Source organism: Rana temporaria, chromosome 3, assembly GCF_905171775.1.
Source record: "Rana temporaria chromosome 3, aRanTem1.1, whole genome shotgun sequence".
Lineage (NCBI taxonomy): Eukaryota > Metazoa > Chordata > Amphibia > Anura > Ranidae > Rana > Rana temporaria.
In genome coordinates this window covers 277,817,293-277,836,559 of record NC_053491.1, presented here as the reverse complement: position 1 = coordinate 277,836,559, position 19,267 = coordinate 277,817,293, and the positions used below count along the sequence as shown (strand labels likewise).

The 19,267-nt window shown below is 42.5% G+C and overlaps 1 protein-coding gene across 3 annotated transcripts in view; it reads right to left on the bottom strand.

The window, feature by feature from the left end:
• Nucleotides 1-19,267, bottom strand: part of DOCK2 (dedicator of cytokinesis 2) — a 325,179-nt gene that overhangs the window by 208,303 nt on the left and 97,609 nt on the right. For all 3 annotated transcript variants that reach the window (XM_040344676.1, XM_040344678.1, XM_040344677.1), the window contains exons 10-14: nt 18,646-18,781; nt 17,005-17,080; nt 16,007-16,083; nt 13,555-13,680; nt 669-784 (exon numbers count right to left, since the gene is read on the bottom strand). In XM_040344676.1, coding sequence (XP_040200610.1) covers nt 669-784; nt 13,555-13,680; nt 16,007-16,083; nt 17,005-17,080; nt 18,646-18,781 — 531 coding nt within the window. The remainder of the gene's footprint in view (nt 1-668; nt 785-13,554; nt 13,681-16,006; nt 16,084-17,004; nt 17,081-18,645; nt 18,782-19,267) is intronic.

The following is a 19,267-nucleotide window of genomic DNA, read 5'->3' as shown; positions in this document are numbered from 1 at the left end:
TGCTTTAGTTGTACTTCAAAGCATCTTCAAAGCCTCCATAGAAGTCTATGACAAAGCTCGCATGAAGCCCCACTGAAACCCCATCGAAGTCTCATCAAACCCCCACGAAGCCCCACCAAAGCCTCATCGAAGCCCCACCGAAGCACCAAGAAAAAGCAAGGTGTAAACAGGACTGTAAGCTAACCATTTTATTTAGTGACAGGGGGTTTGACTGGAGTTCAGAGAGCTTTAACAAAGCGTGTCCCAAGTCTTGGTTTTGAAGCAAGTGTAAACTAGCCCTAAAAGTGTTGCAAAATATTCAAGAATTTTCACTGAAACAGAGTAGTCAATTATCTTTGCATTATATCCTGTTTACTATATACTTCTAGTCTACATCTATACCTATGTTTGGCTACCTTCTAATTCACAATATCTCGTATAAAGTATACCTTATTTACAACATTAATTAATGTTTTTTCTGATTTATGCTTCCAACCTAATAACAATTGCAATCTATTTACAAGAGAAGAAAGTTATACTGAAATCAGCAGCTTACAATGAAATAGGGCTTTTGATACTGGACATCACATATAATTACCTGTATTATGTCGTTGTGTATTCATTATTGTAAGCCAGTTATCATTTTAAATTATTTTAAATTGTAGTATTATGAAAAAAAAAATAATTACAGGTATTACTTTCCCATCTTCATCACAGACACACATAATCACTTCCACATTTCTTTGGGTGGCTCTGTCAAAATCTCCGCTCAGCAAAGTAATGTAAATATCATTCCTTACATCACCTGTGTACAAAATATAAATTCAGCAGAATATATTAAAAAACGCTATTATTTTGTTTGCCATAAATATAAACAATACTTTTTAAAAGGACTATATAGTGTTGTATTATATATCATTTTATGTATGCATTTATCTTTATTTTTTTATGCCGCGTACAAATGATCGGAACAACAAATGTTCGATTTGAGCTTTTGGTCGGATATTCCGACTGTGTGTATGCTTCGTCTGGTTCTCAATTTTTCCGACAACAAAAGTGCTTGTCGGAAATTACAATCGTCTGTATGCAATTCCAATGCTCTGAATCATTGAACTTCATTTTTCTCGGCTCGTCGTAGTGTTCTACGTGACCGCGTTCTTGATATTTGGAATTTCTGACAACATTTGTGTGACAAGTTTGAGCCAACATTCCGCCGGAAAAAAATCCACAGTTTTGTTGTCAGAATGTCCGATCGTGTGTACGCGGCATTAGTTTTGGCTACAGTGGGGAAGGAGTAGAAGTTTTGTTGGGTTTTACTGCTGTTCAGTACACTTCTTCCCATTACTCACATTAGTCATTGTCCTGAGGCAACCTATTTACCAACCTATTTTGTAAAAAAACAAATAAATGCACATATTTATAGGTATGAAAATGTGCATTTATTATTTTTCTTATTAGGAGCCTGTTAAGCATTGCACCCACAATCAGCAGATCACAGGTGAAATCTCAGGCTCCTGCAGACTGTCAGTACCTTGTATGAGCAGGCAGTTACTGAATGACAGGAAGCATCTATGAACTACCTAGAGCACTCATCAGTGCCTTGGTAGTTCACTGAGAACTACAAGCAGCCAACCCCAATGGATCATTTTAGTTGTAGTTTCTCCATTCACAGAACTCTGTAAATGAATGATGAGGCTGGGTGGGCGGTGGCCGTTTTTTTTTTTAAATTGCGGCAATAGGTGCAGGGAGAAGATCTCCAGCCTGTTGTCATAATGTGGACATGAAAGTGGGGGCTGCTTCATTAGGAACATGTTACACCCTGAATACAGGTGTAACATGTAACATGTTAGAAAAGGTGAACTTATCCATTAATACTAATTTAGGTAGGGGAGTGCCAGAGTCACCATCAGCATTTTATTATTGCCTGTTTCGCTGTTGCAGATTTCCCCCCACTTCATCCTGCCTTAGAGATTATACGCAACCTAAAGCTCAGTAAAAAGGATTGTACTGCACAAGACTACCTGAGTAGACTACCTACATGACTTAATTTGACAGGTAAGGGAAGAAGAAGTCATACTGGACGATAAAAGGAGCACCCAGAAGTTCGAACCCACTGCGAACCCACTGCTAGAGTCAGGGCGATCGGTAAGGATGAGAGTGACACCCAGGTGGAACTTTTGAAGGCTCAGGTGTCTCAGTTGATAGAAATGGTGTCCGCCCTGACAAGCCAGACAACTGTGCTACCCAACAGAGATGCTCCAGGAGAGTCTAAGAAGTCTCCCAGTTCCAACACGGACTCACCAAAGAAGCCCAGGAGATTACTGACCTGCTTTAACTGTGGAGGATTCGAGCATGTTAGGGAAGTGTGCCCAAGCCCTGAGAAAGCTGCAGCACAGTACCGCAAGCCGGTGGAAAACTTCAGAGGGCCCCGGTGAAGGAGTCAACCGGGTGTCCACCAGTCTCAGCTGACTCCAAGACATTCAACGACGCAAAGAGACATCAACTGAGACACCTGAGCCATCTGGGGCACAAATCTTTGCCAAACGCCCCCGTTGTTGCCTCTGAGCGACCCAATATTTTCCACCCCATGGCTCGAACTGCTAAATGGTGGGAGAACGGTGCACACCAGGCCCAACAAGGGTCCCGACTCAATAAAAGTCAAAGAAAACAAGGAGTAAGAGTCTGGACAGCAGAACCAAACAAGAAGGTCTCTCAAAAGAAATTTCCTGCCAAGTTAGTGGCAGGAGTTGAGGAGTTGAGGGAATCTACACCAAGGGCCTCCTTGACACTGGAGCCCAAGTGACTCTTCTATATAGAGATTTTTATGATAGAAATCTAAAACACCAGCCACTGCACAAGCTGGAAAAGCTAGAGATATGGGGGATTGGGACTCAAAACTTCCCTTATGATGGTTACCTGCCAATCAAGCTAACCTTTGATCCCTCAGTGGCAAGAGGGACAGAAACTTTTGACACTTTGGCAGTAGTCTGTCCTTGTCCACCGGGAGCTGAGAAAAATTCCCTCATCATTGGGACTAACACCAACTTGGTCAGGAGACTCTTGGCACCTCTAGTCCAGGAACAGAGTACCCCGTCTACAAGAGTGCATCCAATGTTGAGACAGGCCTACCAGCGTCTAGTATTGGAACGGGAGGCACTGACCGAGGGAGTCTGCAAGATCTGGTGATTGGACAAGACGGAGAAGATACTATAACCAGGGGAAGTGATTTGCTTGAAGGCCTCTGTCAAACTCACCTGGAAACAGCCAGGTCTCTTTGTTTTTCTGGAAGCGGATCCGCAGAAGAGAGATAAGGGGATAGAAGTGATCCCTGAGGTGGTCCCATTAAAGGCCCTGCAGAGGAACCACGGGAAGGTCTCTGTAAACATCAGAAACACTATGACCACACCTGTGAAGGTACCGGCCAGAATGCTGTTAGGACAGGTAAATCCTGCCACACCAGTGGGCCCATCTGATTGGAAAAAGGAAGAGGGGGCCCAAGCTACAATGGAGAAGCTTTGTACAGGAGACACAGCTCTCCCACCCAAATGGAAGGAGAGGGCCAAGGCTTAACTGGCCAGATGGCAGAAGATATTCTCAAAGGATGAGTATGATGTGGGGTGTGCGAGAAGTGCCACTCACAAGATCCGCCTAGAAGAGGACAAACCCTTCAGAGAGAGAGTAAGACGGGTCCCTCTGGGCGACCTAGAGGATTTGCGTGAGCAGCTGGTGGAGCTCAAGAGGACTGGAATCATTTGAGAGTCTAGGAGTCCCTATGCCTCCCCAATCGTGGTAGTTAGAAAGAAGAATGGGTCCTTGAGGCTATGCATCGACTATCGAACCTTGAATCGAATAACCATTCCTGATCAGTATACTACTCCTCGGCTAGAAGACGCCCTAGAGAGCCTGTCAGGGGCCAAATGAACTGTTTTTGGTCTTATAGCAGCACCATCTTAGATGTATAGAATTTTTAGGGTGTGCCCCCCAAGTATGTTTTTGTATAGTATTTACAGACTGCCGGATAGGTAAAATAGGCTGTTGATATCTATTTATTTACTCTTTTAATTAATCTATTGATTATATTAAGCTGTACAGTATTGTTTTCAGAGATAACTGTGTGAGGCCTGGCTGAGGAGTGCTTCAGTGTGAGCATCTTGCTGAAGGAATCTCTTTGCTGAGAACCTATAGAACCTATAGATCCTCATAGCTATAACTTAACCTATATTTCTTTGTTAATAATATTTCTGACTCTTACAGGGCCCTGTAAGCAGTCCACTGTTATCCTTCCTTTGCTTTTATGCTTACCCAGTAAAGTTCCATTGGTTAAGTTAAATCTGTGTGCAGTCCACCTGTCTTACTGGGGGACCAGTTCAACTCAAGGTAACAATTTGTTTACATATTTATTGTGGTGTGATAAAACATTGTGCTCCCCAACAACCATTGGGGCACACAATCCTTATTGATACCAGTTGTGCCAAGGGAGGGTTCGAGCCAGTTTTAGGGGTTGATAGCCAGAGCGTAGAGCCAAATCAAACCAGCAGCTCCTTCTGGGGTAGTGCTACATTTAAATTTACTTTTTTTAGCCAACAAGTGCCCCATTTTTAAATATTTACCAGACAATTGTCTTTGCGTATCATTCTACCCTGCCTTCTAGGAAGGCTGTGCAGTGGTAATAAAAATGGCATAATTTATTTAAAAAAATCACTGGACAACTAATACGACTAAACTCACAAAGAACTATTTTGAAGCGTGAACATTTTTTAAACAGAAATTGTTAAAAGGAAAGGATCAGAAATGGCAGCTTACATGGTTCTCTCATGTACTTTAACACCCCCTTCCCCCCAAAAAAATATTTATTGCACTTGGTCTATGCCATAGCCCTGTCAGGAAAATACAAGTAGCATTGAATGATGGCAAGTTTTCTATATCTTGCACTGATAAGCACTATTACACGCCAACAGCTGGGCTCATGGTGGCTCAAGAATATTAAACTGCATATGTGCTATAAACCATCAATTCTGTATATAGAGTAATGCCCCGTACACACGATCGGAGATTTACATTGGTATTAAATCCGATAAAATTTTTCATCGTAATTCCGTTCAAGCTGTCTTGCATACACACTGTCAGACCAAATTCCGACGGCCCAAAACGCGGTGACGTAAAACACTACGACGAGCCGAGAAAAATGAAGTTCAATGCTTCATGCATGCGTCAACTTGATTCTGAGCATGAGTGGTTTTATTTCTCCGTTGGAGTTGCACACAGACGATAGGAATTTCCTATCGTGTTTTTTTCCATCAGAAAAAATAAATAAAACATGTTCTATTTCTAAACACCGACGGGAAAAAGTATTTTTTTCTTGGGAAATTGCGATCGTGTGTATGCGACATTAGCCTCTGGAGCAGGTAAGGTGCTTTTTTGATTGGAATTAAACAATCAAGAAAATAGTGTTATACTTTTCAGCACTTCTAGGTTTTTTATTTACAGTGGGGATCGAAAGGTTGGGCACCCCAGGTAAAAATTTGTATTAATGTGCATAACTAAGCCAAGGAAAGATGGATAAATCTCCAAAAGGCATCAAATTACAGATTAGACATTCTTATAATATGTAAAAAAAGTTAGATTTTATTTCCATCATTTACACTTTCAAAATGCCCAAACTTTCGATCCCCACTGTACTTTGGACCCCTCACTTTAAACCAATTTATTATTAGTGCTTATGGTTAATTGCCTAAAATTGCCTGGTTCGTGCCTAAAATATATGCTAACCATAATTGTACTGTAGTTCATCATTTGTTATAAGCAATTACTTTTTTACCAGTTTTTCAAAGCATCATTTATTAGCAAGCAAAGTAAAACATGATTATAGTGGTATTACTACCTACTTTACTGATCATTAGCAAATATAATATATTTAGATGAGTTACTTTTTATGTACAGGGACAATATACATTAGAAACCTATGACAGTATAAGCGGATTTGATCTGAGTGAGAAAAGGTTAAAATTCACCATAGTCATTAGGTTGAACACTAGCAAACCAACTCTAAATATCTCAAGAATGACATGTATGCATTAGCATAAATCAGCACGCATCTCATCCACCAGCACCAAAGATAATCTGTCCACTAAACATGACAAAAATACTCAAAAAATTTCACTAAGATAAAGTTCCATGAAACTGCATGTATAGGATGACTAGTATGTAATGGTTGCTTGCACTGCTGTTCTTTTATTGACCTCATTGTTGGGCTGTTCTTATTTCAAAGTACAATCATGGAATGTATTGTTTAATTGCACTGTGGTCTATTGGGGTGTCCTTGACCTGAGCGAGCTATCTGGCAAGGGTGCCTGGATCATAAGATAGGCTAAAAAGAATTATTCTTTGAAAAGTAAAAATAGTTCTCATGCATGTATTTCATCTGGCTATAATGCTTCCTAAAGGATGAGCTCAGCTTAAAGCATAAAAAAAAACTGAATGCACAAAAATGGCTTTTGGCTTTACAGTAAAATATTGCACATTTTCCTGTTTTATGATTTTATAGTCAACATCCAAGCAGATATAAAATATTCAGCAGCCCTCAGAATAGATGCAAATATGCTGAAAATCATGTTGACAGGAGATACAGAGTGAACAATTACATGACCTCTTGGTCTTCTGGTGCTCCTTCACTATCCAGTCAGCAGACTGGGGTGAAGAGAACTGGCACCTCTCTAGCAGAAAGAATAGTGTCATTAGCCTGACTATGCTATCTGTGATGGGGCTGTGTAAACCAGAGGCATAACTAGAAACTTCAGAGCCCCAGTGCAAGAAATCACAACGCCCCCCCCCCCCCCCCCGAAAAAACATGATTTTGATACTTTGTTTTTTGAGGGGGTGGCATCGGTGGTAGTTGAGGGGGTTGGCAACGGTGATGTTGAGGGGGTTGGGAATGGTGATGTTGAGGGGGTGGCAACCGTGATGTTGAGGGGGTGGCAACAGTGGTGTTGAGGGGGGTGGCAACAGTGATACTTGAGGGAGGGTGGCAACGGTGATGTTGAGGGGGTGGCAGCGGTGATACTTGAGGGGGAGGGGTAGCAGCGGAGGTACTTGAGGGGGTGGCAATGGTGATGTTGAGGGGGTGGCAGTGGTGGTACTTGGGGGTGGCAGCGGTGGTACTTGGGGGGTGGCAGCGGTGGTACTTGGGGGTGGCAGTGGTGGTACTTGGGGGTGGCTGTGGTGGTACATGGGGGTGACAGCAGTGGTACTTGGGGGGTGGCAGTGGTGGTGCCTTCCTCTCCCACCACCATCTCTGCCTCTTACTGAGCCCATCCCCCACCACTGATCTCATCCCTATCCCCCCCATCACCTCTGTTGTAGAAGTGATGGGGGGTAGGGATGATATCAGTAAGAAGCAGAGGTGGTGGAGGTTGGGATGGATCGATTGTACTGCAATTCGTCACTTACTTCTATCAACGTGCCTCCAGGGATGCCTTTCCTCATGGGGGAGGGCCCCTCTCCTTCACTAGATTGGTGCCAGCTGACTTAATTTTTCAGTGTCCGCTCCGCCTCCCTACATTCTCTCTCTCTTGATAGGCGGGGCGGGACAGGGCGGTCCAGAGTCTCTCAGCCTGTCTTCTCTCCCCTCAGCGGGTGAAGGCCCCCGTCCGCCTGGCAGAACGAACGGGCAGGTGGTGTGACCGCAGAGGGCCTCACGGTACCACAGCACAGCCATAATGGTGGGCCCCTCACACTGGCAGACGGACAGGGGGCGGGCCCCCCTGATGTGACAGAACTGCAGGACCTAGTCGTGAGTGCGACTGTTGCGACCCTGATAATTCCACCACTGGTGTAAACCTCAGAAAAGAATGGACAGAGATAGAAAGCCTTTGGCATGTATTACAAGTTTCTTATATGTATTTCATCTGTTTAACTGTCTGCTTTAAAAAAAAGAAGTTTGGGAATGCAAAAAAAAAAAGAAAACAGTCATACTCACCTAGATGGATGCAGCATTATTCCAATGCTGCATCTGTCCCACAGCCACCTCTAAGAGCAAGTTTGCTCAGTTGTCAGTCTTCAGTGAGCAGAGAGCAAATTACTGTCAGTCACTGACACTCTGCTCTGTCCCTCCAGTGCTCACTGAAGCACCTAACTGTAAAGGAGAGGGAGCGGCTTGCTCAGGCTCTCAGCAGCTTACTGAATTTAAAGTCGGGATATCTCCAGAGTCTAGACCAGCTTAATGACATCAGCCGTCAGCATACTTTAGCCAGCTGTTGGCTGAAAAAAGGTCACAGGAATGCAGAACAAAGTGCACTGCTGTGACCCACAGTAGAAGTAGGGCAGAAATAGCTTTGGCTTTACTTCTCCTTTTAAACCCCAAAGACATCCTAGAATGCATCCTAAAATGCATGTGCATTGTGTTAACTCTTCTCAGGTGAATGTGACTGTGTCCCAAATGTTTGCATTACGAGTATCTAAAAGAATAATTCTATAAAATATGCATTAAATGTATTATCTTGAAAGAGTCACACACATTCACACCTATGCATTTTGGTGCACGTTAACCAATATGCAGAGATTTGTCATTATTTTTAATGTTGCTAGCTCAAATGCAATATGACAAGCATTCATCCAAAAAAAAAGTAGTATCTGGTTTCATCCATTGATTAGAGGCTGTGGATAGGAATGACATAACATGTTTCATTGACATGCTTTGCCAATCCTATCTAAATCCTTATGCCACGTACACACAAGCGGTTTTCCCGACGGAAAAAAACCTATGGTTTTCCCAACAGGATTTCGCTCAAGCTTGTCTTGCGTACACACGGTCACACCAAATTCTGAAAGTCAAAAACGCGGTGACGTACAACACTACGACGAGCCGATAAAAATTAAGTTCAATGCTTCCGAGCATGCGTCGACTTGATTCTGTACTTGCACGTTTTTTTGTGCGTTGAAAGTGCATACAGACGATGGGAAAAAAGAGATCCTGCTCTTTTTTTTCCAGCAGTTTTCCTGTGGGAAAAAGTCAGATGGAGCATACACACAGTCGGGATTCCCAGCCAAAAGCTCTCATCCGATGGGAAAACCGGTCGTGTGTACAGGGCATAATACTGTGCATTATATGCAGGAAGCACCTCAGAAATTCACCTCAAAAATTAACTGCAATGCAAGTCCATAGGTGTGCATTCTTCCAAAAAAGTGACAATTTACTAAAACAAGGCCTGCTGTTTTCTTTAATGCCTCCGCTGAAATTCTATTATTTATAGGAGTACTAAGTCACATTCCTTAAAATGGAGCCAACCGCTTGCGAACCATATTCTGTATACTTACGGCGACATGTCAGTGTGCCTCGATCCCCTCTGGGGGGGAATTGCTGTCAGTGCGTCCTACAAGCTCCGAGGTGGGGGGTGCTTTCAGGGTAACTTGATCCACGCTGGGGTGGAGGTATTTCTGTAAGTGTATCCTGTGAGCCCAGAGATGGGGGTGCTATCATTGTAACTCAATTCCCGCAGGGGGGATTGCTGTCAGTGTGTCCTGTGATCCCCGAGGTGGGGGGTGCCATCAGTTTGCCTCGATCCCCGCTGAGGGAGGGGGATTGCTGTCAGTGTGTCCTGTGAGACCCTAGGCAGTGGGTGCTATCAGTGTGCCTTGATCCCCGCTGGGGGGAGGAATTGCTGTCAGTGTGTCCTGCAAGCCCCGAGGTGGGGGTGCTATCAGTGTGCCTCGATCCCCGCTGGGGGGAGGAATTTCTGTCAGTGTGTCCTGCGAGCCTTGAGGGGGGTGGGTGATATCAGTGTGCTGCGATCCGGGTGGGTGCTGTTATTGTGCCTCGATCCCCGCTGGGGGGAGGAATTTCTGTCAGTGTGTCCTGTGAGCCCCGAGGTGGGGGGTGCTATCAGTGTGCCTCGATTCCCGCTGGGGAGGAGGAATTGCTGTCAGTGTGTCCTGCGAGCCTTGAGGGGGGTGGGTGCTATCAGTGTGCTGCGATCCGGGTGGGTGCTGTTATTGTGTCCTCCGCCAGTGTAGGGGTGCTGACGGTATGCTGCGAGATCAGTATATGTGTGATGCTGCTGATATATATATACCATATATGTGATGCTGCTGATCTATATACCCTATATGTGATGCTGCTGATCTATATTCCCTTTATGTGATGCTGCTGATCTATATACCCTTTATGTGATGCTGCTGATCTATATACCCTTTATGTGGTGATGCTGATCTATGTAACCTTTATGTGATGCTGATCTATATACCGTATCTGTTATGCTGACCTATATACCCTGATCTGTGAGGCTGAGCTGTATACTCTGTCCTGTGGTGCTGGGGCTGTATACTCTACTATCCTGTGGTGCTGGGCAGGGCTTGAGTCCTGCGGGAACGACGTCCCTGCACTTATTTTACAGCAGGAACGTCGTTCCCTTTGCAGGACTCGAGCAGCCGATCCTCCCGAGCCCATTCCTGTACAGGTGCAGTTCACCCAGGCGCCACAGTGGTGGTGGCGCTCAAGCGCCAGAGTGCTCCCCTCCCTCCTCCTCCTCCTCTCCATGTCAGTTTCCTGCCCAAGTCTAGAGGACCAAGCCACGGTACTTGATGGGGAACTAATTTAATGCTGTTGAATGCCTCTGATGGAGGCTGCAGTGCTGAAGCTGATGGAAGGTAGGAGACATGTGCCATCTGAGAAGTGAGTATAATTGCTCTTCTAAAGCAGTTAGCTGACAACCCTTATACCAAGCTAGCACTCTGAGTGTACCTACTATACTGCTGGCCTGGTCAGTATGGTCATTATGCACTGTATAATTACATCAGATGTAATTTCTGGCACTCCACTATTTATCTATTAGTTCTGTGATTTCCCAATAGAAGAGCTCTCTCTCTGTATGTGTTTGGAGATATGATTATTCTGGTTTTCTCTCTGCATCTTTGTCTGCACTGTGGGGGGTGGTCTGTACTAATGGGGGGGGGGGTGGTCTGTACTAATGGAGGGAGGGGGGTTTGTGGGGGTTCTGTACTAATGGAGGGGGGTGGTCTGTGCTAATGGAGGGGCAGAGGGGGGGTGGTTTGTGGGCAGTGGCGTATCCAGGGTATGGCACCTATGGCAAGTGCCATGGGCGCCATATAAAGGAGCACTCCTGAGTAGCTGTGCAGCAAGGCTTTTCCTGCATAATTGTGGCTGAATAGGACCTGCAGCAGTGTGAACATCCAGCACATCCAGGGATTGGAGAGCAAGCCGGCTGTATGTGCAGTGCACTGTGCAGCTCCGATTAAAGACTTCACCTGTCAGATCCAAATTGTGATGTCGGTTATGGGCGGGACTGCTACTCAGACCCACCCCCTCTGTCAAACAACCAGTGTAATGAAAGAACCGGCTCACGTGCACTCCTTATCACATCCCATAACACTTCCCCAGTCCTCCCTTACACAGAGCACAGCGGCCCCTCCCATCTAGCACGTTGTATCTAAGCCCCGCCCTCCCCCTACGTTCTTTCTGGCATAGGCATCAGGTGAATGTGAGGTGAGAGGAGGCTCCCTCACAGGAGGAACTACAGGTCCCAGCATGTCAGCTGCTTTCTGACAAGGTTTGTGTGTCTGCAGCCCTGATGTTAGTGATGGCACAATAACAATGTACAGTGCTGAGGAGATCACTTCCTGTGTACTACATGCTGTGCTGGTGGGGGGAAATGATGTGTCAGGCTGGCTTCCCCCTCAGCTCTCTGTATGCATTAGTGGGATCTCTCATTGCAGATATTCAATCTCTCTGAAGATTGGATCTGTCCAGTGTATGGGCTCCAGGGCCCCCTACAGGAGATCTGAGGGGATCAGGCACCTAGGGGTATGTCAGTAAAGAGAACCTGTCATCGTCCAGATCAAAGTAAAAAGGTAAGTACTACAGCTGAGCGTTTCCATTGTTGACACCAATGGAAGGGGAAGTTCCCTGCGGATGACGCCACCCTTGGGGCTGCTTTAGCTGATTCCGTGTTAGTAAAAGACGATTCGCGCTTTTCTGTCTGTTACAGCGTGATGAATGTGCTAACTCCATTACGAATGGTAGTTTTACCAGAACGAGAGCTCCCGTCTCATAACTTGCTTCTGAGCATGCGCAGGTTTTTAACGTCGTTTTAGCCCACACACGATCATTTTTTACAACCCGAAAAACGACATTGTTTAAAACGCTGTTAAAAAATGCAGCATGTTCGAATTGTTTTTTGTCGTTTTTCAGAACCCGAAAAATTATGTGAAGCCCACACACAATCATTTTAAATTACATTTTTTTTAAACAATGTTTTTTTCATGACTAAAAATTATCGTGTGTACGCGGCATTAGTCGCTGATTGCCACCATTACTAGTAAAACTTTTTTTTTCATTCCATAAAAATATCCCATATTTTGTAGAAGCTATAGATTTTACGCAATAACAATCAATATACGCTTATTGGGATTTTCTTTACCAAAAATGTGTAGCAGAATACATATTGTTGAAAAATTGATGAAGAAATTTAATTTTTTTGTCTCTGGTTTTTAAATAAAAGAAAAAAGGCAGAACATTTTGAAAAAAATATATATTTTTCTTTGTTTCTGTTACATTTTACAAATAAATAATATTTCTTCATAAATGTAGGTCAAAATATATACTGCTACTGCTACATATTTTGTGAAAATAACCCAAATACCTGTATATTATTTAGTATGCAGGAACGTTATACAGTCCACAAACTATATAACTATATTTTGAAGTTGCAAAAAAAATATTTTTACAATTTATAAACATTTATTTACATACCATTACCAGCGCAGTACAGCGTCACTGACTGGTGATAGTATGTAAAAAAAAAAAAAAATAATAATAATATTTTTTTCAATGTTTTAAATATTATTATTATTTTTTTTTACATTTTGTTTCCAGTTTTATTTTCCAATACAGTGGTCAGAGCAATACAGTGTTACCATAGTAACATTGTACTACTCTGGGGAGGTTTTTACACACTGTGATTGCTTATAACTGAATTTTACAGTTATAAGCAACCATTTCTTTCTGAATAAAAACAATTTATTCAGTGTTTACTATTGTGATGAGTTAATCCCATGGTACAGAGATGAACTGTGATTGGCCATGTTTGTACCATGTTATTACTGTGAACAATCACAGAGCTCATCACAATGGTACACAATGAAACACATAAAACAAAGCCATTCATTGTGTACAATTGTCATGTGATCAGCTGCGATTGGCCACAGCGACCACATGGTACAAACAGTGGGCCAATACAGTGATATGCCATTGGCTGTGCCAGATTGGATCATGGAAGGAACTATGACATCTGTAATATAATGGCCAGGCAGGAAGGAGCTAAGCTATGTCTTCCCGTTTGTTGGTTGATTAAATTCTACCAGACCTGCTTTTGGAACTGTCGTCAATTAGCTGATCAACACAGCCCAGTCTGCAAAATTTCAGTGTCCAGCAGGAGGGTACATGCTCATCTAAAGAGCTGCCAGGATGTGTTTGTTTTCTTCGTGGATTTTTGCTGTAGACATAGTTTGCTGTCATTGTATTAAACACAAAAATGTTATATTATGATAACTTTATTAACCTACCTGGCATGATTATCTCAGGAAATCCCAGCTTCCTTGCTACCACTGTAGCTCTGTCCACAAGATGAGGATAATCCTTGCGAATTTGTACAGAGTCACCAACCAGCATTTTTACAGTCACCCACAGTCCTGCAAAATATGAATCATCATCATTCCTAATTATGTAGCAATAGGAGGTATCATCTGCTTATAAACTGAGTAAACAAGTCCTCAGTGTCTTGATCTGGACCTGCCAAGTTGGTGCTAGACCAGTGTGTAAGGCATATTAGATGTGAAATCCCTTTATCAAAGCTTCAGAATAAACAGTGTACATGCATTATTGATCAGCTTATTGGCCATCGTATCATCACATTATATATGCCGTATATACGTTTCAGGGGCATAAAAGCTTATCATTGTGATTGACCCAAATTTCTCACATCAGGATGCCAAAGGACTATGCAAATACTGACTAGGAAGCAAGACTAGCCCCCTTACATCTTACTATTGAACCTTAGATGTAACAGTGGCTTTAGTAGCCAGTGACAAAACATAGAATTAATTAAAGTGGATGTAAACCTGATTTTTTTTTTAATGAAGACTTCTATCTGGTATGTCTTGTGACATCACCGAGCTTCACAAAAGAGATCCACCCACCGATTCCAGTGTTTTGCAGGCTCCTCCTGCTGAAGGGGGTGACATTTACAAGGTGGAGATACATGCAGGAGGCTTGCATGTATATGTACAATAATAATGTGCCATTAGTTTATACCGGGTGAGTGGTGGGCTTACATCCACTTGTCCACTGGTTTTCTATGTTGCAGCACCAGGTTATTAGGCTATTAAGAAAAATCAGGAAAGGCAACAAAGGTGCATAATTAAAGGACAATTTCACGTTTAGTATTCCTCTGTATTTTTTAGTACTTCTCTGGGTGGCTGTGGGCCATCATAAGCACAAACCAACCATATGAATTAATGAGTTGATGGTCAGATATATGTAGTAGAAGCTGGGTAATGCTCCTAAAAGTCAAATTATCCTTAAAAAAAGGAGTTACCATGGGCCTATTGTCTGCTTCTCTGATTAATGCTCTTCTTGCCCGACCATGTCTTGGTAGGTTTGCAGTTGTGCCATACTCTTTCCATTTTCAGATGATGGATTGAACAGTGCTCCATGAGATGTTTGAAGCTTGGGATTTTTTTATAACCTAACCCTGCTTTAACCACTTAACCCCCGGACCATATTGCTGCCCAAAGACCAGAGCACTTTTTGCGATTCGGGACTGCGCCGCTTTAACTGACAATTGCGCGGTCGTGCGACATGGCTCCCAAACAAAATTGGCGTCCTTTTTTTCTCACAAATAGAGCTTTCTTTTGGTGGTATTTGATCACCTCTGCGGTTTTTATTTTTTGCGCTATAAACAAAAATAGAGCGACAATTTTGAAAAAAAATAATATTATTTACTTTTTGCTGTAATAAATATCCCCCAAAAATGTATCAAAAAACATTTTATTTCCTCAGTTTAGGCCGATACGTATTCTTCTACATATTTTTCGTAAAAAAAATTGCAATAAGCATTTATTGATTGGTTTGCGCAAAAGTTATAGCGTTTACAAAATAGGGGGTATTTTTATGGCATTTTTATTAACATTTTTTTTTACTAGTAATGGCGGCGATCAGCGATTTTTTTTTCGGTACTGCGACATTACGGCGGACACTTCGGACACTTTTGACACATTTTTGGGACCATTGGCATTTTTATAGCGATCAGTGCTATAAAAATGCATTGGATTACTATAAAAATGCCACTGGCAGTGAAGGGGTTAACACTAGGGGGCGGGGAAGGGGTTAAGTATGTTCCCTGGGTGTATTCTTACTGTGGGGGGGGGGTGGCCTCACTAGGGGAAATCACTGATCTTCTGTTCATACATTGTATGAACAGAGGATCAGCATTTCCCCCGCTGACAGGACCGGGAGCTGTGTGTTTACACACACAGCTCCCTGTCCCCGCTCTGTAACGAGCAATCGCGCCCGCCGAGCACGCGCACGGGACTCAGGGGCAAGCGGGAGACACGACATAGAGCTACGGGCTCTCGCGCAGGGGAGCCAACCTGCCGCCGTAAAACGATGGCGGCAGGTCGGCAAGTAGTTAAACTTCTCCACAACTTTATCCCTGACCTGTCTGATGTGTTCCTTGGCCTTCATGATGTTGTTTGTTCACTAAGGTTCTCTAACAAACATCTGAGGGCTTCACTCCACACTTTTCATATATTTATTTGTAAAACAGTTTGAAAACTATTTATCATTTTCCGTCCACTTCACAATTATGTGTCACTTTGTGTTGGTCTATCACAAAAAAAAAAACAATAACATACATTTACGTTTTTGGTCGTAACATGAAAAAATTGGAAAATTTCAAGGTGTATGAATACTTTTTCAAGGCACTGTATTTTCCACAATAACATGGCATTCATTTACCTTGACCCCCACTATCTCCTTTTAGAGCTGTGACCTTGCTCAGAAGATTGTGCAGAAAATCATTCTCAGCAACAACTCTGAAATAATAATAATAATAATTATAATATTAAATTAATAAATAAATAAATAAATACAAATTTTAGGATATGTGATGGCGTAAGACATGTAAATATCTTCTGTTCTAAGAAGGCTTAAGTGTACTGCAGAACATACTTTATAAGAACAAAGAAAAGAGTATTAAAAACATAAAACATTTTAAAATCAATATAAAAATCCACTCATGCACCTTCTCTCCCTTCACCCTGCTATGGAACAACCCTTCCCTTTCTTACTTCCAAAGACTCCTCGACCCCACTATTGGGCTAAGTTCCCAATTAAATCCTTGTCGCACATTCTACAGAATGTCTTTTTACCACCTCAGTCAGAAATATAATCTGCCAAGCTTCTACCGATCTAAATATCTGCAACTCACCCATGCCTTCAGCACCCAGTTTACGCTTCAGGGACTGTAAATATACTGTTCCTCATTGTCAAAGTTACTACTTACTGACCACCTCTCCAAACCAGCATCATCTATGTATCAACATGTCATCTTTAATACCCTCTCAGATCTTTCTGGCTTACAGAGGAAATGGTAGGGTGATATACTGGAATTGGATGGGGAAGACTGGACTGATATTTGGGATGCACCCTTCTGCCAACTGGTCTCTATCAGAGACTGGATGATCCAATTTAAAATCCTTCACAGGGAGTATTTCACTCCCCATAGGCTCAACAAGATATGACCGTCTCTATCATCAGCCTGCCCTAAAATGCAAAGTGTGGGAATGCACAAAAAAACATGCACGCTTCTGGCGTGAATGAAACCTAAATATTTTTTTATACAATTAGTAGCATAAGGCCCCAATATATAAAAAACTAAAATTACGGGCAATGATTTATCAACAAATTCCTAAATTTAATTTGGTATGTATAAAAGGGTCAATTTTAATACTTACGGATGGAATGGTATAAAATGCTGCTTTTCTTCATCACTTTCTGCTTTACCTTTAATCATATCAGTGATGTCCATTACTGAGAAAGTAAAATAAATTCATGTCAAACACAATAATATTGGCATGTAAAAGGAACACTGCCAGAACACATCGGTTAGCATTCGCAGCCATTGGCTGCCAGCAATGATAAGATGCAAATCGGCTGCTGTTTTTCCAGCATGCCGGTTCGACAGAAGCCGGACATTAGACTGGCTTTTGTCGGACAGGCTTCTGTACACATTGGTCGAATGTTGGCAGGCTCTTGATGAATTGGCCAATACTGGATGATAATCGGCCAGTGTGTATAAGCCTTTAGTATTTTGCTCAGATCACACAGATCTGGTACAACAGTATATAAAAATGTTAACTTTTAGGTAGGTTCTGGAAATAAAGTATATCTATAGCCAAAATGTTTATTTTAAGTTTTGGATAGAATGCAGAAGGATTAGAACACTTACCAGATCTTGCTGCTGCCTGAAGCCTCGTACACACGATAGGTTAACCAGAGGACAATGGTCTGAAGGACCGTTGTCCTAGGTTAACCTATGAAGCTGACTGATGGTGCGTCGTGCGTACACACCATTAGTTAAAAAAACGATTGTGTCAGAACGCGGTGACGTAAAACACAACGACGTACTAAAAAAAACGAAGTTCAATGCTTCCAAGCATGCGCTGACTTGATTCTGAGCATGCGCGGGTTTCTAACCGATGGTTTTGCATACTAACGATCGGTTTTGACCTATCAGTTAGCAATCCATCGGTTAAATTTTGAAGCAAGTTGCCATTTTTTTAACCTAAGTTTAAATAACCTATGGGGCCTACACACGATCGGTTTGGACCGATGAAAACGGTCCTTCAGACCGTTGTCCTCTGGTTAACCTATCGTGTGTACGAGGCCTGTGGCTCTGTTGGAGAGATTCCATCAGTTCCTGCCCAGTAAAACACTTGACCCCAGGAGAAAGGAATTTAGGGGAAATTTTCTAACAGCAACACAGACAGAAATAAAAATGTTTGGGCAGGCAAGAACCTCTATCAACTTTGTATTGCTGTCTGTCTCTCTGAAGTAGATTTTTCCCTCACTTCCTGTTTGATAAAAGGTTCTACCCAGAACAGAAAGTGAGATTGAATTTCTCTAAAAGAGTCAAGGTTGCAGTGAAACCTGAAAGGGGTCCTAACCTTTTCCCCATTCTATCCAAAAAGTTTGGGGTATAGATATACTTTAAAGCAGGCTGAAAACTAAAGTGGATTATTAGCTCATATTCCAACTACAATACCACCATAATTTAACCTGATTATTGCATTTAAGAAAACTTACTTTGTGAAGAATCCCTTACATTGTACTTACTTGAATTATGTGACATATAATTACTATGCCGTGTTGATAGACACTACTATAGACAATGATGTGTCACAAAATTCACAGAGCCTGCCTTCTAAACTACAGAGGTGGAGTCTCAATAAGTACAGGAATCACTGCTTGCACACAGCAAACTACCATACTGTGGTCCTATGTATAATGAGCTTTCTTTAGGTCAAAAGTTGTAGTGTGAAGCATTTTTATTAACTTCATATAAATGGTATAGAAATCATGTTCTGATACTGCACCTGCTACACCAAAGGGACGCCTTAATCCTTGTGTGCACTTTTTTACATTCGTTTCTTTAAGGTCCATTCGTCCGATTCTTACTATTTGGCATACTAAGTAAATTCGATCTCTGTTTAGATCCTTGTTTCCAAGATCCTACATAAATTTGATAATAAACATTTACATACATATACACTACATAGTTGTTTACATGCCAGACCAAAACTTTGTATCATAACCATTATGAATCAGGTACATGAACACCAGCACATGATCAAAACATCAAGTTTTGCAAAACCTGGAAAATACATTTTGAGTATAGTTTTAAACAGTCCTGTTATAGCCACAAATAATATGACCGTGTCTTACCTGTGAAAAAATAAATTATTGGAGTACATTAAGGTACACAGGAGTACTAGGAAATATTGGGTTATGCAACTGCCATCAAGAGATTGGACACTGTCAGTTGCATAATCTCTTGATGGCATCAAGAGATTGGACACTGGAGCAAAGGGCCGGGGGTGAGGGAGGAGTCTAGGAATGGCGCGGTCGGAGTGGAGGAGTTGCTAGACGGGAGCCCTCGCTCTCCAGCCCTGCGCTGACCGTGGAGCCGTGAAGGGAAGCGAGGGGCCCGGACCTCTC